The sequence below is a fragment of the Lutzomyia longipalpis genome, chromosome 1 (assembly GCF_024334085.1).
Source record: "Lutzomyia longipalpis isolate SR_M1_2022 chromosome 1, ASM2433408v1".
NCBI classification, from domain to species: Eukaryota; Metazoa; Arthropoda; class Insecta; order Diptera; family Psychodidae; genus Lutzomyia; species Lutzomyia longipalpis.
This window is the reverse complement of record NC_074707.1, coordinates 10821462-10845568: the sequence shown is the minus strand read 5'-3', so window position 1 is coordinate 10845568 and position 24107 is coordinate 10821462. Positions and strand designations below refer to the sequence as shown.

At 36.2% G+C, this 24107-nt stretch overlaps 5 protein-coding genes across 23 annotated transcripts in view; 3 read left to right on the top strand and 2 right to left on the bottom strand.

Annotated features, from left to right (window-relative positions):
* LOC129790048 (solute carrier family 35 member B1 homolog) overlaps positions 1–2634 on the bottom strand; it is a 766332-nt gene extending 763698 nt beyond the window's left edge. Inside the window, exons 1-2 of one of the 3 annotated variants that reach the window (XR_008750529.1) lie at positions 1646–2634; positions 915–1284 (exon numbers count right to left, since the gene is read on the bottom strand). Coding sequence is in view for 1 of the 3 variants with exons in the window: in XM_055827232.1 (XP_055683207.1) it covers positions 1063–1284; positions 1646–2422 (999 nt within the window). In the remaining 2 variants the exon portion in view is untranslated. Of the gene's footprint in view, positions 1–899; positions 1285–1645 lie in introns of those variants that run through there. The other 2 variants (XR_008750528.1, XM_055827232.1) reach the window with 2 other exon arrangements.
* A 3035-nt stretch (positions 2635–5669) lies between these two features.
* LOC129790286 (pancreas transcription factor 1 subunit alpha) lies at positions 5670–9026 on the top strand. The gene is made up of 3 exons (XM_055827731.1): positions 5670–6089; positions 6152–6459; positions 8622–9026. Exons 1-3 carry the CDS (start codon positions 5896–5898, stop codon positions 8774–8776), a joined length of 657 nt encoding a protein of 218 aa, XP_055683706.1. The 5' UTR covers positions 5670–5895; the 3' UTR covers positions 8777–9026.
* LOC129790226 (arylalkylamine N-acetyltransferase 1-like) lies at positions 8855–10532 on the bottom strand. Its single transcript, XM_055827646.1, has 2 exons — positions 10394–10532; positions 8855–10319 (listed from the first exon to the last, which is right to left on the bottom strand). Exons 1-2 carry the CDS (start codon positions 10428–10430, stop codon positions 9604–9606), a joined length of 753 nt encoding a protein of 250 aa, XP_055683621.1. The 5' UTR covers positions 10431–10532; the 3' UTR covers positions 8855–9603.
* Positions 10533–17989: 7457 nt separating this feature from the next.
* On the top strand, positions 17990–21492 carry LOC129788595 (exostosin-3). Its single transcript, XM_055824800.1, has 3 exons — positions 17990–18369; positions 18454–20689; positions 20749–21492. Exons 1-3 carry the CDS (start codon positions 18202–18204, stop codon positions 21192–21194), a joined length of 2850 nt encoding a protein of 949 aa, XP_055680775.1. The 5' UTR covers positions 17990–18201; the 3' UTR covers positions 21195–21492.
* A 1156-nt stretch (positions 21493–22648) lies between these two features.
* Positions 22649–24107, top strand: part of LOC129788150 (regulating synaptic membrane exocytosis protein 2) — a 42112-nt gene continuing 40653 nt past the window's right edge. For all 17 annotated transcript variants that reach the window (XR_008750302.1, XR_008750306.1, XR_008750320.1 and 14 more), the window contains exon 1: positions 22649–24091. The gene's annotated coding sequence lies outside the window, so the exon portion shown is untranslated. The remainder of the gene's footprint in view (positions 24092–24107) is intronic.

Below are 24107 nucleotides of genomic sequence, written 5' to 3'. Positions count from 1 at the left end.
AATAAAGTCACTTAAGGGTTTGGAAAAAGCTTAAAATATCAAATTTCCAAGCTAGATAGAACAAAATGATCTGAGAAAGAGTTGTAGGGCAGTAAATTTCCTAAAGAAATTAGCTATACATTTCGCTTTATCTGTTTGGGAAATATGATATTTTGAGCTTTTTCTAAACCCTTAAGTGACTTTTTTAACCCCGGTCTCCCCTACCTTGTCTAACAACTTTAATTGAAGAAGTTTCACAGGGACAGGATTTTTGTTTTACACGTAAGTTTTACATACATAGGTACATTTGGAGGTATGATGACTTTAATATTTAATAATAATAATAAAATGTTTTATATACAAAATCTTTTAAGAGTTCACAGATCTGTTTTCAGCTTACAAAATATAGAAAAATAAGAAAAATTAATAAACAAAATATATTACAATATATGAAGAGAAAATATTGAAAAAACTCTTCCAAAATTAAAAAGAAGTATGATGATTTTATCTTAGGTACTGAGTTTTCATTTGATCTCCAAACAAATCAATCGATACGGCCATCTGAAACCGCCTGTTATAAGGAGCCTCTGTACCAAATTTCATCACGATCGGACGAACGGTGTTGATTTGTATAGAAAAGAAGGAACGACGATTACCAACAAACAGGCCTTTCTTTATTATATAGAGAAGACTAGATAGTCTATAGGTTAGTCAAGATAACATGGACCGCTTTTATAGGTTTAGTTCATAAAAACTGAAAAAAAAGTTCATTAACTGGTTTGTAAAAGTTTGTTTAGTTTGTTTTAAAAAGTTTATTACTTTTTTATTGAAAACTCTTGATTTCCTCATTCCTTTACTCCACCTTGGTACACCAACACCTGTAATTAAGTAGTCCAAAACTTTAGAAAATTTTCAAATTCATCAAATAAAAAAACATTTTTTGCATAAAAAATATTTATATTCAAAATATTTTCCTATTGACTGTGGAAGGCAGAAAAATCACTATAAATAATGATAAAAATTAAATCAAAAAAATGTCGTGCAATTCCTGTTTAGAATTTCTTTCAAGAGAAATTGATTTAGTTAGTGCTCCTCCTTCATGAGTGGCTTCTTGGTTGCTTGTGGTGGTGCTGGGGGTTTCTTGTTGATGAATATGTCACTGAAGAGGCCCAAGAAGACGAGAATAGCTCCAGCCCATTGCCTTGGGATGAGGGGATTGCCGAAGATCAGCACAGAGAACAGTACCGTGAAGAATTTTCTTGTTGTCGTGACCACAGAACAAGCCAAAGGACCAAAGCCAGAGACCTGCAATTCGATTAAATGGAATATTGTGGGTGGATTAATCAAGAAAACGCCCAAATCATCGAGAATTTAACGAGAAAACTCATTGAAATAGTATTCGAGATTCCACAACAAATTATGATGTAAATATTAGCACACAATCTTTATCGTATTGGAAGAGATTACAACGACAATCCCGGGATGTTTTCGCGATTTCAAGAAATCTGGAACAGATAACTTTCTGCCGCGTCATAAGATGCATCCGTATGATGGACTAGAAATTTGCTTACATGGGCATTTTCCATTGCGCCTACGGAGCGTCTCTAATAGGAATCTTATTGGAGTGGATTTATTTTCAAATAAGAAACTTGGATTTGAAACTCACCATGAGGAAGATAAAGAGCTGCCCGAGAGCTCCTGTGAGAGCAAGAGTGGTTAAATGCCAGATGAGAATTGGATGGTTAATGGTGAATTGAATGAAGCTCAGAGCTTCTCCGGAAATAACGAGAGGAATGGCAACCATTGCACTACTCCAGCCATTCATAGCCAGCATCATATGCTGTGCCGATGGGGCACTGGAAGCTCTCATTCTCTCCTGAATCGCCCCCGTGAGTCCATCCATTGCCAGGCTGAGAATTAGAAGGAGTTCCCCGAGCCCTGTTCCCTCCTCATCCACGGCACTACTCTTGCCATCCTTGTACATGAAGAGCACAACACCCAGCACTATGGTGAGGACACACAGGTACCTGGACAGTGGGTATGATTTGCGTCCAATGAGAACAGCAAGGATCATCACAGGAATGGGTTTTGCTGCCTTTCCAACCACCTGTGTTGGATACGGTACCCATCGGAGAGCCATATTGGAACCCACCATAGCCAGGAGGTATGTCAAGGAACAGCTGGCATAGTACCCCGGATGAGTTTCATCCTTCTTCTGTTGCCACACAAGCAGCATTCCCTTTGCAAAGGCCCAATTTACAACACACTGCACCCCCACGAGGGCCAGAGCAAAGGTGAATCGTTCCCCGCGACTACCATCCTCATTAACTTCATCCCCATACCGGCCTCGGGTGATTTTCTCCTGTAGAATCCCGAATACGAAGTAACAGAAGAAAATACCCAGAGCATAAATTAGGAACCGTGTCTTGGGTTTATCGCTCATTGCTGCGGCTAATTGCAGGTGTTTCTGTACGTGGAACGTCTACACTATTTTCACGCGCACTTCCTACCCCTTATCAATCACTGACGATACTGGGAAAAATGATGAAAATCGTGGTTCATCAACATCTTTTTTCTTCACAAGTGGTGTTTACTGAAACGTTGTTTTTGAGGTTAAAAGACACGTCAGTTTGGTTTATTAGCACTACCACCACTACACATTTTGCACGCGCAAGCAAACTTTGTGTTTTCGTTTTGTACAATTTTAATGTTTGTATTAGTCGTATAATGGCGCCACATTAGCGATGTGTTTGAATCGTAATGTGAAGCACATTTAACTGATTTTAACGGTTTTTAGAAACTATGATTATTTTTTTTTGTAAATTAGCAGGAATATTATTAAAATTAAAGTTCTTCAACACATTGTCTTTCATTTTACTCCTTCAGCTTGATTATACAGATTGAATCAACCAGAGATGCTAAATTGAGTAGCTGATTTACGATTGAAAGTCTTCTGTATGGCTATATTGAATTTGTAGCGGTGTTGTTTGCTTTAAAGTTTAGATTTTTTCAAGATTATCATGTTAAATAAATTGGTTTATAGCCAATTTTTAATTTAAAAGTACAAATGAAAAGCCAGAGAATCAATGATTAAAGTTTTATTTAAAATGGCAAACGGAGTTATTGATTTTTAGGGCTTTTATATCAATCAGTATGTGTTCCAGTCAATAACAAAATTTTATTGCTTCTGTTGCAACAATATCAGTTTTTCCATAAAAAAAAGATCATCAATTTTCTGAAAATGAGAAAATCTGAGTTTTTTCTAGTACCTACTTCTCATAAAAATCATCTAATTCTCATTTTATTCTTGAGTTTTGATTCAAAATTAACATAAATATTTACAAATTTTGCCACCTATAGCGCCACTTGTACATTTTATTCAAATTCTTGGAAAATTGTATGGCGAAAGTGGAAATGGGAAAATGCTCAAATCCCTCAACCTGTATGACCTCAATTTCAACGGGAAATTACTCAGGATCAAATTCTGAGCCGATCCTGAAAAAAATTTGGGACTACATGTATCCTAGTTTCATTATTTCGAGGTAATGAGCCAGATCAGTTGTACTATAAAGAGTACATCCGAGACGTCTTTATAATGAAGTTTCACTGTAACCGGGAGTATTTTTTCTTAATTAATCTCCTTAGGGGAGGGCGGGGCTAATAAAGTCACTTAAGGGTTTGGAAAAAGCTTAAAATATCATTTTTCCTAGCTAGATAGAACAAAATGATCTGAGAAAGAGTTGTAGGGCAAGAAATATTCTAAAGAATTGAGCTATACATTTCGCTTTATCTATTTGGGAAATATGATATTTTGAGCTTTTTCTAAACCCTTAAGTGACTTTTTTAACCCCGCTCTCCCCTAATCTTATAACATATTTACAGCTATTAGAGGAGTTTGAGATTGGTTTTAATAATTCTAAGGATCACAGGAATCACAAAAAAATATTCAAAAAAAAAGTTCAGCATTAAAAATTGCATAAAATTGAATAACTCACAAAATAATGATTTATTTAATAAAGATACGAAATGGTGACACTCGACATTTACATGAGGGTTGTGCAAAGAACACGTGGGGAGAATTTGGTGTGTTTGCCTGTGGATTTGATTCTTATCGCTTTTATTTGTTCATTATATCCAATTGTTGGACCAAAACTACATACGAATGTAGTGTACAAAATCATAAATCTAGGTATTCATCTATCACTCAATAATGTAGACACGCGCAGGGAAAATGTTGTGATAAGAGACAGAGGCACACCTGTGTGGAAACATTTTCCATTGGACACAATCCAATAGATTTTCTTTTCGTTTTTTTTATAAAAGAATTTTCTACTTTTTATTTTTTTTCAGCGCCCTTTTTGAACCTTTGGAAAATTTCCAAAGAAATAAACTCATTTCTTTTAAGAATAAAACTTTTACAATGTAGACACTGCAGGTGTTGATGCTCTCTATTATGCCATCCCCCCACGATTCCCATGTATAAATATTGATTTTTCTCCATGTAATTGCACTCAAAGTAGCGCAGAGCTTTGCGGGACAAGTGTCTCAATTCCCAGGAAATCCCCCAAACATTGCAGGGCATTTACAGCTCGCGTGGAAAACCGCCACAGCAGGGAATTTTGATGGGAATCGCCGGAAATGGATGTCGTGGTCAATTAAACATGCACCAGGTGCAATTGGTCAGTAATTGTAATTTAACCCCTCGTCCGGGAGTGTGTCACGCCGACAAATTGCCATGAAGTGACCATCTTCGAGTTCAGGTGGGTGATTTATGGCCAGCACGGAGCATTCCTCAAAACTCATCTCAAATCCTTTCAAAAAATATTCGGAAAATTGAACTCAGCGATAAAAGAAAAATAGCAAATGAATGCGAGTGCAGGCTAAACAGGTGGGAAAGATTTAGAATTTCCCATCCATTTTCCCGGCTAGATATTAGTTATTGCTATCTTGAAGCAAAATTATTGAAATTTTCATTTATTTGAAGAGTTTTCTTTTGGATCTTCAATTGGATTTTGATTGAGATTAATAAATCTTGATTTCTTTTTAATTTAATAAGAAAACTTATTAAAATTGCATAATTTTAGATGCTCAAGAATTGATTATAAATTAAAAGAAAATATCTTTGTGGTTCCTAGAAATTTTTATTGTTTGATAAAGCTGAGAATAGAAAGCTCGGGAAAATAAGTTCTTTTTTGCTCTTACTCTTGTAATTTCTAAATAATTGAGATACAAAAATTCCATAAAGAAATAATAACACCAAGCGACAAAGAAATCCTGAAAAGTATAATAAAATTTTCCAAAGCGTCGCTGAACTCTTAAAAGGAGCATTTATTTCATTCAGCACAGTCGAAGAATTTTTATGAAGCATTTCATAATATTTCCAGGTAATGTTGAAATAAATAACTTCATAAACTTTAATCTCAAATGAATAGCACAGCATGGCGGAAATTTTCAATCGATTTTCCTCATACTTTTCCCGATTTTCCCAACTTGGCAACCAATGAAAATTCAGGAAAATTCCCCGCAACGTTCTCTATTGGTTGATTCAAGTCTTTTGATGTCTGCGCTCCTCCCATTATGGAGGGTGAGAGTCACCCTCTTGATGAATTCTCTCTCCTAGGGGTATCTGTTTGTCTAGAATTGCCCTCACAATTCAGTTCCTCCGACAATGCCGAGGTGCGAATGAGCCACCAGATTTTGCGGCTCATCCCAGTGTAAGGCACAGACAAAAGTGGCGTTAATAGTTGCCACGTTTTTCCACTTTGTCTTCGGGAATCAATCGTTCACTTGCCGGGAGTGTGTTGCTGGTGGTAAATAAAATCACAGATTAAGTGTGCACGCACGTGCAATGGTGGGAAGAAGCGGAAGTGATTAATTCAGTGGTGAACGGAGTCAAGTGTAAAGCAAAGTGCAAAGATGTTCTCGATGGATCCTTTTGATTTTGATGCCGCCATGACGCGACATCTCTTCGAGGCGACCCACCATCACTCCAGTGTGGCCAATTCGTGTTCACCCAGCTCCTCGGATTTCTTTCTCTGTGACGACAACTCCACAGATACAGATTCCTGCGGTGGATACAACAGTGATCAAGAGAATACTGCCGAAAAAATGTTAGTGAAAAATTATTTCGAAAAGAAAGGATTCTTAATCCTTAAAGGATTTGTTCTTGTAGCTTTCGAACACAGAAGGTGCGTAGGGTCAAATGTGCCTCACAGCAAGCTCAGCAGCGACAGGCGGCTAATCTGCGGGAGCGTCGTCGAATGCAGAGCATCAATGAGGCTTTCGAAGGTCTCCGATCACATATCCCAACGCTTCCTTATGAAAAGCGCTTAAGCAAAGTGGATACCCTCAAGCTTGCCATCAGCTACATCACCTTCCTGGGTGAGATGGTGCGTAAGGATCGCAATGGGAATGAACCTGGACTCAATGGACTCCAGCGAAGCACAAATAGGGAACCACCAAAGAAAATTATTCTCAGAGGTAAATGCATATAGAATTCTCCTCCCTATGATTGATTGATTCAGGATTTTCATGTCACACGCAAAATTTTACTTCTCTGCTTTGTCCTTATTGTGCACGTGTTCTAATCACTAGTCTGTGTGAATATCAATTTCCAATCAAATGAATATGTCTCTGAGAATTAATAATAATGTACAGATGGACTGAGAAATAATGATAGCGCAAAGAGAAATGCAGACACGAATGGTGAAATAGGATAAAGTAAAAGGACAATTTTTCCCTGGAAATTGAATTATTAATATTTACTTGTACGATTTATCCTTGAAATTAATACTTTTTGGGGTCAATTTTTGAGATCAAAATATTTGTTTTTAGCTGATCAATAAAAATTATTCTGATTTTATTATAATTAAATCGGTTTAAAAATTATTTATTAAACAATTTTAATGATTTTTTAATTAAAATCATGCAAATTATTAGCCGAAGCTTCTGTTTATAAAAAATGGTCATAATTCCTGTAACTAAAGGAGTGCTTAAGAATTTTGTTTTCTTTAATTTTTGAAAAGAAAATCTCTTAGAGAAGGACTGGAATATAAATTAATTCTAAATCTTGGTAAATGTATAAACATTGATTTTTTTAGGTCCTTAATTTTTTCTTTAATTATCATTTTTTCCAAAAACATTAAATTATCTATCCATTATTGGTCTTGGAAGAATATTGAAATTATGCGTATTTATTCATATTATTTTCAAAGCAATGAAAACTCTTAATAGTATAAAGAAAAGTTCTATTAAATTTACCCTTAAAAATTCATAAAAAAATATACTTTTAAATTCTTAAAAACTGCTCAAAGGACGCAATTTCCCTTTTAAAATTTTTCATCGTCACTTCATGTTGAAAGGTGGGATTTGGCCACTAATCCTCTACATTGTCGCGTCCTTCAATTGAGCTATAGATTAAAGTGAAAATCCTTCACACATTATCTCTCTCACTCTTCCCCACATCCCATGCCCAGGACGTGGAAGGAACCCAAAAAAGGAGCGATAGTGTCGCTATAATACCATTTGAGATCGAGAGGGATGATTTTTGTGTCACTCAACCCCTCACATTTTCGTGGGAAATTCGTTCCGGTGTGCAGATGCAGCACTTGGGGTTCGCATCTCGCTCTATCCGGGGATGTTTATCCTCCCTCCATGCACCACCGAGGATTCTTGTTTGTTGTACAAATAAATTAGCTGATGCGGCTGTGCAAGATCTCCGGGTGTTTCGCTAATGGATTTTTGAGCTCACCCGTCTTTCAAACAAATTTTCTTGGCACTTTTTCCACCCACACCCACAAATTTTTCCTCCCGAAATGTGCTAACAAATTGTAGAAGTTCTCAAGCATCAATTTGCACATGCGAGGATGAATAAAATACTTCCATGCGGGAGCAGGGAAGGGGGCAAAAGATGTCCACAAATGATGCATAACCGGAACTAAAGACTCTCACAGGAGGGTGTCACTGAAAATTGTACATTTTCACCCCGCTTGAGGAAGGGAGAAAACCGTGAAGAATGCGATTCATAAATGCTCTGACCTGCCATTAATGAAGTTCATCCCCTGCAATCGACTCCTCTTGCCACAAAATACATTCCACAGATTCCAGATGTTCTAGCACCATCCCCTCTGCAAAAAAAGAGAACAATATTTTCTATGTGAAGCAGAACGAATTAATTGTTTCAATTTATGCTATCATGCAATTCTTCATTTTTAGTGGAAAACATAACACGTTATATTTCGCTGATCATCAGACTTTTTTTTTGGAATTTTTCACATATTTTTTTAATGGACAATTCGGGAAAAAATTAATAAAATATAATTTGTATGTAATAAAATTATATATAACCTGTTTCTCAGTTCAATCAGTAGGGGAGACCAGGGTTAAAAAAGTCACTTAAAGGTTTAGAAAAATCTCAAAATATAATATTTCCCAAACAGATAAAGCAAAATGTATAGCTCATTTCTTTAGGAAATTTACTGCCCTACAACTCTTTCTCAGATCATTTTGTTCTATCTAGCTAGGAAATATGATATTTTAGGCTTTTTCTAAACCCTTAAGTGACTTTATTAGCCCCGGTCTCCCCTACACCGTGTAATTTTCCCATAAAAATTATTCAAATTACTTTTCTCTCTATTCAAAAGGCAGTGGAATGTCGCATTCACTGTCGTGGCACAGGAAAGGCGATAGGGTACCAGGAGCACGTCTTTTTGCACGCATCTGGACACCAGAAGATCCCAGGGCAGTCCAACGCAATGGTTCCGCCGGGCCGTCCTTCATAAACCACCACTCAACCTAAAAGGATCTTCCGGAAATGTGTAAATAAAATCCTTGCAATAAGCAACGTATCTAGTCATACTGCAAGTCACACAACAACTTCTTTTATCAAACTAAAATTTAATTTTATTATTTATAAAAATCTTTTTATACATAAAATGCTTTTCTCTCTGTCGTGAAAATGGAAAGAGAAGGTAAAAAAGTTTCTGTGAGAAAATCGTTAGGTAGTAGAATTTTATGTAAATGTGGAATAAAAAATATTCTGTTCGAAACTTAGAGATTTTCTTTTTATTTGGACGCTTTTAAAATTAAAAATTTTTATGAGTGATTAAATTTCGACAATACGCAGAGTTTTTCTCTTTATTTTTTGCGGAAAATTTCTGGTTTTTCCAAAGATTTTTTTAATAAAATTTATTAGGTAGCACTTCTTAGAGTTTTTTCACAAAAAAAAGTTCGTAAAGGTACGTAAATGACGTAAATTATTATTTTTATAGTAGTGAAGAGGAGGTTTATTAGGCATTCAACCCCATCACTTTGAGAAGACCGGGGAAGCACCAGGAAGTTTTCAGTGTGTGAAAGAGGGAAGTATTTTAGTTATTTATACAGCTGCATCAATTAAAGGGCCATCGGGAATCAAACTCCGTCGTGTTATTGGTATTAAAATCAACAAACGAAGATTATTTCTACACTCATTGTTGGTTCATTTTAAAAATCCCACCACTTTTGGCAACCAAGGGTGGGCTCCTTCTTTTTTTTAGCATAATCCAGATGCGCACATCATTAAATTCCTGCCACAAATTCAAAAATCCTTCAGCAAACATTCGGATTCCAGCTTGTGTTTTTCTTTTTTTAAATTTCAACAGCACCCAGGATGCAATGAGTGTGTTCAGGAGGAATTTTCTCAACTGAGGATATTCCAATGGATTTCAGGTTTGCAAAAGGGATCCTGTCCAGTGGAATGAATCCCAATTTTTCACCAATTTTCGCGGAATATTTTGATGTCCAAATGGCAAAGACAATTTTTGGTTTCTTCCCTTTGAGATTCTCATCAATGGTTTCGGGATAATTTCCAGCCACAATATCTTTTGCCAATTTCACAGTGTGTTCCACGAGATGATAGGCAATTTTCCTTCCACGAAATTCCGGGAGAGATGCTAAGAAAACGCACTCGAAGAAACATTCAGTGTTGAACTTCTCAAAGAGATCAATCTTCCCATCAGCAAACTCCAGGAATTTGATGATATTGCGCGATTCAGCCACAAGTTTGTTATTCTTGCAAAATTCCTCGAGGAAAGAAGGAGTTCCAGGAAGAGGACGTGAGTGAATTTTGTTGATTGAAAATCCCACAATTTCATTCGTGGGCAAGTAACGGGCTACCAGAGAAATTCCATCGCTAAGATTAGCTTCGAAAAGCTTTGCAACATCACGCTGACCTTGAGTCTCTTCAGAAGCATTTAGTCCAACGGCTATGCAGATATTCTCATGCTGAAGAAAACCTTCCTTCAGGACTTTCAATGAGCCCTCTTGGTCTGTTTCTGGATTGTACAGCTGAATGGCGAAATTATCTATAAAATATATGTAGATAATTTTTGTATCAAAACTTTGCTTCAAAATTAACTAAATAAAGCTTCAAGCTCACCATTGTCGAAGGTATATAAAAATCTCTTCTGAGACATTTTAAACTCTTCTTAAATATTCCAAAAAAAAATTTTGAATTTCTTTGATTAGAAAGAAGTGAAAATTTAACGACTGTATTCAATAAAGGCACGTTAGAGACTGCGTAGCTTTTTCCACTTCCTCAAGAGAATTTTGAATGTACAAGATCAATGGAGGAAAAAAAATATGATAACGAGAGCATCATGCTCACACTTTTACATAACATTTGACCTCATCAATTGTCCCGTGAAATTGTCCCCACAGCATCTAAATAATGGAAAATATTCATGATATTGTTGTTTTGTGTGCATTAAATGCAAGTAAAATGCAATAATTTCAGCTTTATTTACAAAAGCAATTGGCATGAAAAATTACAAATTGCAATACATAAAAAACTATACAATTTGAATGAAGAAAAAGTTAACCCTTACGTCATGACTATATAATTTTTTATAATGTTATAAAAAAATAATGAATAAAGAGAAAAAAAAATTATATAAAAACACAAAGAAAAAGCAGCGAGACGGAGTTCGACCAAGTTCATTAAATTTTTTAGAAAATAAACGGCGTAAAGTAAAATTTGCTGCGAAATTGCTGCGATATAAAGAAAATATTCTTAACTTTTTATTAACTAATATTACTACAGGAAGAAATTAATTTAAAACTTTTATTTTTGCACATTAGTGAATCTGCGTGCGTAAGTGGTTTTTATTTTGGTTAATAAAATATAAAAATTAAGTGGCGCTAACAATAAAAGATGGTAAATAAATATAAATCCTTAGAGTACGTTTAACCCATTTTTTTTGTTATATCTAAAATATTTTTAAAGAAAAATAAGAAGTTAAAATTATTTTTAAAAAAAATCTTTAATAATTTAAGAATATATTGTAAAAAAACATATTATTAAACCCAATAACTTTTAGAGTTAATTTTAAAGAAATCCCAAATTAAAAAATTAAAAAAAAAACATGACTTTTGATAATCCTTGTTGATATAAATATTCTAATTCAGAACTATATTGTCTTGAAAGCATTAACCATAGATTCTAATAGCTAGTAAAATGGGTTAATTATATTATTTAATTTTAAGACATTTTGTTTTTATTTTTCGTAACTATATTTTCTACTTTTTTAATTCTTTGTTTTATTACTGGCTATACTTTGGAATTTAACCGTTAAAAACATTTATGAATGGTTCTAAAGATCACATTTTAATTGACACACTAATTTAACAGTCTTAGTTTTTCTTTCACAAAAAACTATGATTTTTAAATTCTAGTCTGAAAGTTTATTGTAACATTAATTAATGCGAGTTTTTGGTTAATGTGTCTTTTTAATGAGTCCTTAGTGTTCTAGCTCAAACTGGATTATCCTATATAGTTTTCAATTAATGACTACTATTTAAATCTTTAATATATTAAAAAAAAAACATTCAGCTTAGTTTATTAAATGTTATTAAATGATTTACAGTCATACCCCGTTTTATCAAGTCTTGGTTAAACTCTTCTTACTCATTAAAATTAATGGATGATAAGAGTTTAATCAAGACTTGATAAAACGGGGTATGACTGTATTATAGACTAATGGTTTATTACTAGAGATAAATCAGATTTTTTTTAGTTTTATGTATCTTATAATTTTATGGTACTCACAGTTTTTATGATTTGATTCTTATTTCGTTCGCACATCTCCATCAGCAAAATCTCATTCCTACAAATTTTATTCTAAATTTTTCATTCATTTCTTTTTCTACAATAGTTATACGTAATTTTAATTTAGAATAGAATCTAATTCAATCTAAATTACTTATGATCATGTAATCTAAATCTCTTGGAAATTACCGAATTTTGTTTTTTTTTTAATACTGTTCCACATCCTATAATGAACACCTGAGGGATTTTAATTCGTTGTATTCTCTTAAAAAAAAAAAAGGTTTTTTTTTAAAGCTTTAGGAAAGACTCTTTCTTAGAAAAACCTACAAATCAATGTAGAATTTGTAGCACTATGCAAGAAGTTTAAATGAAAAAGAATAATTTCGTTGCGATTATTTATCTACTATCATTTCAGACTTATTATCTTTTTTGCTTAAGTTTAACACTAATTAACCATCCTATTTAAGCAAAGTCACGAAATCTTCTCATTTAGTCTAGCAGGTGCTGTTGAATTGTGATCTTCTCTGATTTATTTCATTTTAAAACTTTTTCAGTGGAAACTCAAGGAATAATTATAAAAGAGTTTTTAAGTGAAAATATGGTTTTTCTGAAGAGAGTGTGTTCCTACAGAAAACTTGCTGCACCAGCAATGTCTCTGTTTCTCGATGAATTCGCAATTCAAATGTATAACCCACAAACGGATGTAGAAGGTGTTTTAAGTGTCATGAGGAAGGCCTATATGAGGGATTCAAATACATTCATTGTCTACGATCTAAATAATTCAGTCGCCAGGCAGGAGTATGATGATTTCTTCTTGAATATCCTAAATGATGGACTATCAGTGGTGGCACGACATTTACCAACAGATCAAATTGTAGGATATTGCCTCAATAATATACAATCACGCCCAGAACCAGGGGAGCCAATGTTCTTTGGAAAATGTCTGAAAAAGTACAATGATTCCAACTTCCGGAATTATCTCGCATCGAGAGCCACGAGGGATGAAGAGATCAACCTTTTCCTGAAATATGACTGTGATCATATTTTTGAATTTGTTAACCTGACAACACTCGCGGAGTTTCGAGGCAAACAAATCGGCTATAATCTCGTAAATTGTTGCGTTGAAATCGCCAAGAGTACAGCCATTGGAGTCTACCCAAAAGCAACACACACAGACTTCTTGGGAAAAAAACCAGGATTAGTTTTTGCCAGCTGTAGTTCACTTTATTCAACAAAAATAATGCAGAATCACGGATTTAGTGTCTTAACCCAGCTAGCCTCTTGTGGCTGTGGCTCCTGTGGCTGCTACGGGGATCCACAGTAGCGCCACCAGACAGTCCCAATTCGTGGCTCTTTCAGTTTTTGCCGTGACCGAAATTGGCGGCCACAGGGGACCCACGAATGGTTGCAAATTGTGACCATGCAGAATTCAATGAATCTTGAAAATCGTATTTCACGTATTTAACACCAATTTAATGTAACAGAAACTTTATAATTTCAGATAGAGATTACTTAAAAATCGATATCAATCGGAAAAGTATAGAATTTTAAGAGAATTAAACATTTTTGTAAAAACGGCCACGAGAGGGTCCCAGAGCAGCCACAGCGGGGACGAGACGTTTACAATTTATGTGGAATATTAGCAGTTTTTTAGCTTTTTCTTGAAAATAAAATATCTGGGCATCTTTAGTATGTTGATAACAACTGATAAATATCATTTTATCTAAAATATAAAGAAAAAAATTTGTTTTTAATCAGCCACAAATGTATAGTCACAGGGGGTCCCCTTTTTTTTGGTTCGTGGCCGCCCTGTGGCTCCTACTTTGGGAAATTTCCCAAAATAATTTTTTAAGCCACCACCGCGGCGCTAGTTATGTTGAGATATTTTTGTGTGAAAGAGAGGCACATAAACGTCATATTCCTATACTCTTCTTACTTATTAGAGAAGATTACTTGGTGACAGACCCAAAACGCATTAGGGAGACAAGGATAGAAAAGTGAAACAAATATATATCCGCAAGCGGTGCGCGAACCACGTGGACGGCCACTACGCGGTCACCACACGGCCACAGCGATCCTAAGAAGTGCATGACGTCACAGCGATGCTTCTCACTCACAAGATCAATGATTCTCCGGGAGATCAATGCCAAATGAGTTTAAAATAAAAATATTAGAAAAAAATATTTTTATATTTTTGAATTAAAATATGCTTTTACATTAATTTAAATAATTAAAAATTATCCGAAGATACTTTATTAAATTTTTCGCGTTTTTAATTTCATTTTATCAATGCTCTCTTTAATTACTAATTATATTTTTTGTGATCGTTCAAACCAAAAATCATAGTTATTCATTTTTTAGTCAGAAAATAAATTATCTTTAAAATAAAAACCACTCAATCGATATTTAAGTACGTTCAAGAGAGAAAAAAATATGTTTTACCGCACCTACTAAATAACATCTTAAACGTAATTTTCAATCTTAATCTTAGGTATGAATATAGGTAAAAATTTTAACACAAATATTACTGTAAGTATTTTCCTTTAGTTGAGACAATTGCAGGTAATAAATTGGTTTTATGGTATTGTACTGCCGAAAGGCTTAGTAGGGAAAACTAAAAGATTATGCTCCAGGTAGCAATTCGAGCAGCACTTGGGCATCAATGCATATGTTAATATTGGAAATACCCAAATGTTTTGCAAAAAAACTCTTAAACTTTCCAGACGCACAGTAAAATATATGAATTCATTTTGTTTACAGAAAATTCATATTATTTAAAGTCTCGAAAACAGCGTATTTTCAGTTTTTAGTCTTTGCAATAGCTATCTATTTTACGTAAGCCTACGAGAATAATGTTTGCAATGGTTCCCTATTTAGCCCATATGAAGCACGTGGAAAAATATCATTACAAATAATCTTAGTTTCTTTATAATCCTGGACATTTATTGGCATAAAACAATGTCAGGACCCTTCTAAAAGGGTTTAGTTTAGGTTTTGATCAATATTTTGCAATTTTATTATTTTACCCTAAAAATCGTCAATTTTAAATCATTTAATTAATAAAATTGCATTAAGGACCCGCATTTTGAGATTATTCATTAAATTTCAAGACGTAAAGTGGATATCGCATTTATTTCTGAATGGTTGATACCCCGAAAATCTGATTACAAAGTTATGATAATTCTTTGACATATTATTGTATATTTCATGAGGGAATATACCATCGCCATGCCCTCTATGTATGTTGTAGAAATATATTTTGAAAGAATATTTTTGGGATATTTTTGTGGGAAATTTTTCTGGATGCTTGCGCCGTAGCCACGAGCCATCCACAGAGGGGACGTCACAGTGACCGGTCACGATTTATTCCCCATTTGTATGTCACCTGACCGTGTGGTGGCTGTCTGGTGGCGCCACAGGGGCCACCCATGACCGCCACGGACCGCGTGGTGGCTGCTGAAGGTGTGCTGGGAAGGAAGATCCCATTTAGTGATATAAAAGTTAATGGTCTTTCTGTAATTGATAAAGTAGCACCGCAACATACTCACACAAGTTTAGTTGTGCTAAAATTGTAAAATTTCTTTCTCTTGGACATTAAATAGATTTAATATTTAAGCGAAACTAGAGTGTATTGTACCTATTATATAGTTTATGTGAAAATAAAGAATTTAAGATGGAAATGAAATTTTTTTGAGCTTTCCTTGGAGAATTTTTCTTATTGAAAAGCAAAAGGAACTTAATTTTATTTTTAGAAAACTAAATAGTTAATTCTCATTTTCCTAGTAATTCTTTTATAGAAGAAAATATTAAATGTCCGATACGCCAAATTTTCTTACATTTTCATTATTAATCCAATTAATTTATGTTCAAATTTAAATTGCAAAAATTGACTGCATGAATGGATGGAAGGGTTAATCCGGTAAGCTTGCGAATAAATTTATTTTAATAATAAAATATTAACAATTATATTTTATATAAGTTTATTAAGAATAAGGAAAATTTTCTAATTTTATTATTTTAACTGAATTCTGAATCCGATTTAAACAGGTTTAGATTAACCATTAACTATACAATCATGATAATTGAAAGTTTGTTTTCAATGCAGGGATAAGATTTTTTTTTATTGCATTCGAGTTTTAACCTATTTTATTGTAAAAGTTCTATTTTTAATTTTAGTTATTTGAGTTTTCTTTATGTGATTAAAATAATGGACAAAAAAGGTCTATACGATATTAATAAAGAACGAAAAATCGTCCACGCGTTCTCTATATACTTACATTTATAAAGAATAATTATTATACGTACGTACATATATACATAGGTAACTTTTCTTCACATCATGATGGCAAGAAAATAAATTTTTATTACAAAAAAGTTTAAATTTTATAGTTTCTTTTAACTGTAATAAAACGTAAGTTAATTTAAAGTTTTTGTTCTTAAACATTTCTTTGTTTTTTTTCTGTAAACATTTTTTTAAGAATTATTTTTTTTTTATTAAAATTCAAAATTATACAATGAAACATTTCTCCCTTCTAAATAAAAAAACCTCCCTGGACTGTCCTTTCCAGCACCCAGCTGCGTGCACAACCAAAAGCATCCGCAATTGCATGATTTTTCAATAAGCCCCTTAAGAGTGAGTCGGTCTCAATTAAATTGAGGATTTGGGTGATCCTCTCGATTGCATTATGACACTCCACATAATTTTCTGCGATGCTCACAGTGATAAAAATTAATTCCACAGCCGAATTGAAATCACCCCATGCGTGATCCCATTTTATTTAATTTTTCCTGTCGCGAAATTTTCAAACACAATTGTAAACAGGATCGTCAAAATTAATCGTAAAATAACAAACGGGGGAAGGTCTTTGGTGGAGGGTAACTTCAAGGTAGGTTTGTAGGGAAGGAATAAAAGGAACGAACCTACATATGAAGGGATTGCTGCAGTTGAACCCCTCAACTGGAACATTTCTACGAGGTTGCCTCTGCAATTTTTTCCTCTTCGTCCTCATTGTGTGAACATTAAACCTTAATATCACCACTTCATTCGCCCTCTGGGTCCATTGTTGTGTTATTCACTCCGAATATATCATAGCTAGATGCTCAATTGTGCAATTTAGAATCAATTATGTGCAATCAGGTATTGAAGAAGATCTCAAGAATGAACTTTTTTACTCTATATTAAAAACAATTTTTCAAAATAATAAATCTGTTCTTATTTTATTTTTTTTAGAAGTTTTAAAATTTTCTACAGAAAGTATTTAATTAAATATTTATTAACATTACAGATTTAACCTTAAGTATGCCACCTTAATTATTTACGATCATTAAAAAATTAAGAAAATGGCGTATGAATTTTAATATGGCGGTTGAAACATCAGTGAAATGTTAAATTTAGAATAAATCACAAATAAAAATTTTGGATTGCAATTATAGCTCGAACAGTATTTGGAATAGCAGTAATCAGCAACATGTTAGCATGTGGTAGTATCAGCAGCAAAATTAGAAAATTATAAAACTTCAGAAACCTCAGAAACAACCAAATTAGCGAATCATCAGAAACACACAAGGCAAAATAGAAACATCAGAATCAATAAAAACATCATAAATATCACAAAGATCAGAAACACACAAGGCAAAACAGAAACATCAGAAACAACACAAGGCAAAACAGAAACATCAGAAACACACAAGGCAAAACAGAAACATCAGAAACAACACAAGGCAAAGCAGAAACAATAAACACCAAAAACACCAAAAACACCAGAAACACCAGAAACATTAGAAACAACGAAACCATGCAACGAACTAAATCATTTTTCCCGCGCTAAAACCGTTTTGTTTGAAAAAAGGCGGGAAGGCAGCCATTAAGCTAAATGAGTGTCTCATGGAGAGATGACGCTCCTACTGCTAAAAATGAGAACACATTTCCTGGCATGCAAAGGTGATGTATTTAATATTCTGTCATTTCTCTGATTTTTCTTGACCAGAAAAATCGGGAGAATCGTGATCTGCATTTTGTGTTGTGTGCTAATTCGTGTGTCGTGTGCGGAATTGAAAACTCCATTAGAATTTAATATTAAAATAGAGAAGCACGATGGAGGGGATGATTGAGCATTGCAGAAGATAAAATTCCAAATGCGATGACTTTCAACAACTCCGCAGGATATTCTGCAATTGGGGCAGGAGGTGCTGGATCTGCTCCTGGTTTGTGGAAGCGTCTGAAGCATGTGAAGATCTATCGAGTTGTCTTCATTGTATCCTTTGTGCTCATCTCTGTGGCACTCATCACACACCTCTACGTGGTCAATGTGAGTCCTTGATGACTTCCGTGAATTTTTTTTAGCTCACTTGGCTTCTGAATGGTTAACGATTTTAAAAAATTTTTTTTTTAGGTGGAATCTGAGGAGAATGGCAAAAATGTTTACAAATCCCGCTCACAGCTGGAGGCTTTTGAGGATTTTAGCTCCCTCAAGGCGGCTGACTTGAAGTTGCGCATCGATGAGATGATGCGAATAAAGGGTACGGTATCGGTGGAGCTGCGGGAGTTGGAATCCCGGAGGCAGAAGCTTCAGTTTGATATTAGTTCCTACAATCAGAGAATTGATGAGCTGAAGCAGGAGATGTCTCGGCAGCAAACAGAGCTAGATCGTCTCAAGATATCCGTGGAACAGGCACAGGTGGCACAGCAGGAGGCAGTTTTGCGAAATACCCCTGAGCTTGCACTGCCCAAACCTCTGTTTCCTGCTCAGCTGCCACCAACAATGCCACCATTGGATGCTAATGAGGCTTCCCGGTGCCAGATGAGCACATGCTTCGATCATTCACGCTGCAGCCTAACTTCGGGATTCCCAATCTATCTCTACGACCCAGATCAGTATCCAGTCGTGGGTACGGGGTTCGATGTAGATGGCTTCCTCAAAACAACCATTAAACAGACACTCGGCTACAATACGCACCTCACAGATGACCCAAAGGCAGCTTGTATCTTCCTCGTACTCACCGGGGAATCACTTCCGGAACACGAAACAGTCCGGAATAATCGCTACACACTCCCTGTTGTTCCTGAGTTGCGCAATGTTACAGGATTGAGTGCTGCAAAGCTTCAGAAGCTACCCTATTGGGGTGGTGATGGGCGGAATCATATTCTTTTGAATTTTGCACGACGTGACCTCACTCCAACTTCCGGTCTTGCCGTGAAAACAGTCGATACTGGACGTGCAATGATTGTTCAGTCAACCTTCGAAGCTAGTCAATTTCGTCAAGGCTTTGACCTGCTAATCCCACCAATTCTTGGTCCACCCGGTGGGGATGTTTGGCAGGAATGTGCTCCAATGCTTCCGGCTCGGCGGAAGTACCTCATGTCGTTCCAAGGTGAACTAAAGGTTCAGAACACATCGAAGAGCATTGATAGGGAAGCTGAGGCACTTGATGATTTCATTGTGGAACATCTCACGGAGATGGCATCCGGAAGGACCCAGGATAAGTTCCTTCTGCAGTTTCAGTGTATTCCAGCAACTGAACAGAAATTCCTTTCACCTTTCCGTGATTGGTCACTCTGTGGGACGGATTCATCGCGACGAAGTGTCCTGAAAGAATCCACATTTGCCCTTATTCTCGCTCCTGAGCGTCACATTGTCTCATCGACGTATCTTCAGGCGCGCTTGTATGAGGCTCTACGCTCTGGGGCAATCCCGGTAATTCTGGGTGGGGATCAAGTGCACCTTCCGTATGCGGAGACATTGGATTGGCGTCGAGCAATGATCCTTCTTCCACGGGCAAGGATAACTGAGCTGCATTTCCTACTGAGAGCAGTTCCAGACACAGATTTGCTTTTTATGCGACGCCAGGGAAGATTATTCTGGGAAAGGTACTTCAGTTCCGTGCAAGCAACAGTGGATACCATTGTGACGAGTTTGAGGGATCGTCTGGGCATTCCGCCACGTCCTATTCAAAATATCGTGGCTCAGAGTGTCTTCAATGGGACATTTGTGCCACTAAAATCTGACCCACCGGTGCTGGATGCTGAACCAGAAGAATCTCTGGGGCCAATTGAACCACCCTATCCGAGTCCAGCTTTCCGGAGGAACTACACAGCCCTCCTTGTGCAATCACGTGAAGCTTGGAATGACTGGGGGGATCCCTTCTTCCTCTACCCTCAGCTGCCTTTTGATCCTGTCCTACCGTCCGATGCTAAGTTTATTGGGAGTCACATGGGCTTCCGGCCGATTGGGCATGGTGTTGGTGGAGCTGGGAAGGAGTTTGGTGAAGCTCTGGGTGGGAATCATCCACGGGAACAGTTTACAATTGTCATGCTCACGTATGAGCGGGAACAGGTGCTAATGGACTCTCTGGGGCGCCTCTATGGGTTGCCGTATCTGCACAAAGTGGTTGTTGTGTGGAATTCCCCAAAGCCTCCGCTCGAGGATCTCCGGTGGCCTGATATTGGGGTTCCGGTGTCTGTTGTGCGGGCTCCTCGGAATTCCCTCAATAATCGCTTCCTGCCGTTCGATGTGATCGAAACGGAGGCAGTTCTCTCAATTGATGACGATGCCCATCTGCGTCACGATGAGATTCTCTTTGGATTCCGTGTGTGGCGTGAGCACAGGGATCGTATTGTTGGATTTCCAGGTAAATTACTTTTTTTTGTTTCACAATGAGAGAAAATTTTTCTAACCTAACTTTTCCAGGACGCTTCCATGCGTGGGACGTTAATTCAAATTCCGCGTGGAATTACAACTCAAACTACACCTGTGAGCTCAGTATGGTGCTCACGGGAGCTGCCTTTGTTCACAAATACTACACATACCTCTACACCTACTGGATGCCTCAGGCAATCCGTGACAAGGTGGATGAGTACATGAACTGCGAGGACATAGCAATGAACTTCCTCGTATCCCACGTAACGCGGCAGCCACCAGTCAAGGTTACGTCACGATGGACATTCCGATGCCCCGGCTGTCCTGTTTCGCTAAGCGAGGACGACACGCACTTCCAGGAGCGGCACAAGTGCATAAACTTCTTTACGCGCGTCTTTGGGTACACGCCGCTCCTCAACACTCAATATCGTGCAGATTCAATTCTCTTCAAGACACGAATCCCGCACGATAAGCAAAAGTGCTTCAAGTTCATCTGAATACACCCAAAGATAAGTGATCATCTCCTAATGAATCCTCATACCTTTATGCGTGCCATAGTGATTTTATTTTTCACAATGGATGAGATTTTTTTCTTCTGCGCCATCGAGGGAAGAATTGCAGCTTCCGGGAGTTTTTTTTTAAACTGTTTATTCTATACATCTATGCAAAGGAAATCCAATGGATGTTCCAACATGAAAGCTTTCTGTAACTATATATAGAACGATTTTATTTGTATGACGTAGAAATTTTACGTAAACTGTATGATAAGAATAAAATATTTAAAACATAAGAAAATTTTTCTTTTAGTTTTGAAAATTATTTTTGAATTATTTTTCTTTCGTGGAAAAGTGAAAAATTCTTTAAGAAGTCCAGTTAGGTCTGTTTCTTAAGCTAGGAATTGATATGCAGCTTGAGCCAGGATTTAGTTCTTAAGGTCGAGTTTAAAAAACTTAAGCGTGTTTTAAAAGTATTTAAGTCATGATTAAACAAACAAAATTCATTAGGCCTTACTAAAAAAATTAGATCTAACTTTAAAAATTTAATCTTAAGAAACTTAAATCGAACTAAAAAACTTAAGCGACTTAAGCTTAGCTTTAAAAAATTTAAACCTAGCTTAAAGAATTAAAGCAGGACTTTAAGAACGTTAAACCTAGTTGAAGAATTTAAGTCGAACTTGAAAAAATCAGGTAAGCTTAAAAATTTTGGACCTAGGGCGGAATTTACTACTCAGTCGGGCTTAAAATTTTAAATCGGTTTTCTTAAGTCGGGTTTGGATTTTCCTGAGTGTCCTGAGTTGTTCTGGAAAATATGTATGATTTGCTGATTAAAGAACTTGAATTTGATTATTTTTTTTTAAATTTAATTAAATTTTATTTTATTTTATTATCGAGTGAGCCCTTAAAAAAGGAAATCTTTTGGGAAGTCTTTTTGATGATTTTTTATTCGTTTTCTTTTTAATTCAAAAACAAAAAAAAAAAAAAAAAAATGAATTAAAATAAAATTGAATTAAAAAAAAATATAATGAAGTCCTAGACTTAATTTTTATAAATTTCTTACTCTCTATTATTATAAAAACTAAAGACTGATTTAAGAAAACTTTAGTCTAGCTAAAAATTAATTTATAGCCTAAAAACATAGGCCTATATTGTAGTTTAAAAAATTGTGTCTAGCTTTAAAAAAAATTCAACTCAAAATGCTAGCTTTCAAAAGCTCCCAAAACGCTAAATAAAAAAAAACTTTGAATAGAACTTTAAAGCTTTGGAAACGGAAGTCGGCAAGAACAATGAGCTGGAAAATTCTTCTAGTCCCCCAGTGACGGCCATCTATGGGGATTTTCACAAAAACACCCACACATGGGGTGCGCAGAGTAATGTGCCTGAAAACCCCACTGTGGGTCGCCTGTGGGGGAGCTTTAACATCGAATACCAAGTTTTTCGCAATGTAGAAAATCAATACTTAGCGTTGTGACGTCAAGAGAACGACATACACCACAAAAGTCGTCCAAAAAAGTGGTTCTCTGTGCATAAAATCCAACAAAAGGACAAGTGTGTGCCATCCTGGGACTTGTGGTGCATAAAAGTGTTGAAAATTGGTGTGAAAAAGTGTCGCAAGTGCTGGGAAAATGTAAAAGAAATGTGGGGGCGACGGTGAGAATGTCGCGCGTTTGTGCATGGTGGAAAATTGGGTGAAGCACACACACACTGATAAGGGGTGGTTGGTGATACTCGAGATACCATTTGAGTGGATATAAAACTTCCAACCAGAGAGGAGACTTTTTGGCTAACACAGAAAAAGGAAGATTGCGAAATAAACGAGCAACTTTAGACTTTTAATTTGGGGCACACAGGGGTGCTTTTGCCCAGGATAAACGAAGGAGCTTCTCTTAGTTGCGGAAAGCTTTCGAGTGCGAAGGAGTGATTGTGGTGGTGGAGATTACAGAAAAAAAACGGGGGGCTCCATCTTGGTGTGATTTTCATGTAGAATTGTGTTTGAATTTTTACGCGATTTGTGAAGAACTTTTTCTCAAATTTTATTAATTTATTTTCTTCTACATCTCTGTGCGAGCTTTTAACAATGAGCTGAGGTAGTTGGTTTTTGTTGTTTCTTTTTTTCTTATACTTTACAAAAGCTCCCTCGACTTTTCTCCTTGCTGAATGTCCTTCCTTGTTTTACACTGTGTCATCGAAGAAAAAGTCCACGAATGTGTGCGCGTGTGTGTGTGTGAAAAGTCCCACAATAGAGTTTGTTCGGAAGAGCGATAAATTTTTCGAAGGAGATACATATATAGATAAAACATGGAGCTTTTCGATGAGGGCGCCTGGTGGTTACTAAGCAATACACTTGCGCTGCCCACCAGAGAGTCTGCCAGAGGGTTGGTGACTCGATGTGCGTGAAGACGTGTACCAGGTGTCTGTGCGGGCATCTACCAAGTGCCACATCCGCGTGATTGGGATATGGTGAGAAAGAGGAAGAAACACGGAGATGATGGAAAAACGATGACAATGCCCGGCGCCATATTTTCGTTCATGGCCCATGGATTTTTTGCATCATTGTGAAATCCAACACCAACTCTGGCCACCCACTTGGACGCACTCTTCGGACACGCAGTAGCTACCCCCGGGAATCTACGGGTTCACCCGCAGTATTCATCAATCACACCATTCATCGTGCAAAGTGCATTCTTTTGCATTTGAGTGTTGTGTGAGGGGTGGAAAAAGAAGAAAAGTAAAAAAGAAAATTCCCTCGACAGAAAGGGAGTATACAAGAGTGTGGCAAAAGAGACAAAAGGAATGCTTTAGTGGGGAATCTCTCTGCAGAAAACACATAGTCTTGTGCTGACAAAGTGTACTTCTTCATTGCGACACAACACTAAAAGCTCCACACTTCTTTCCAGGTAAATTACAAAACTT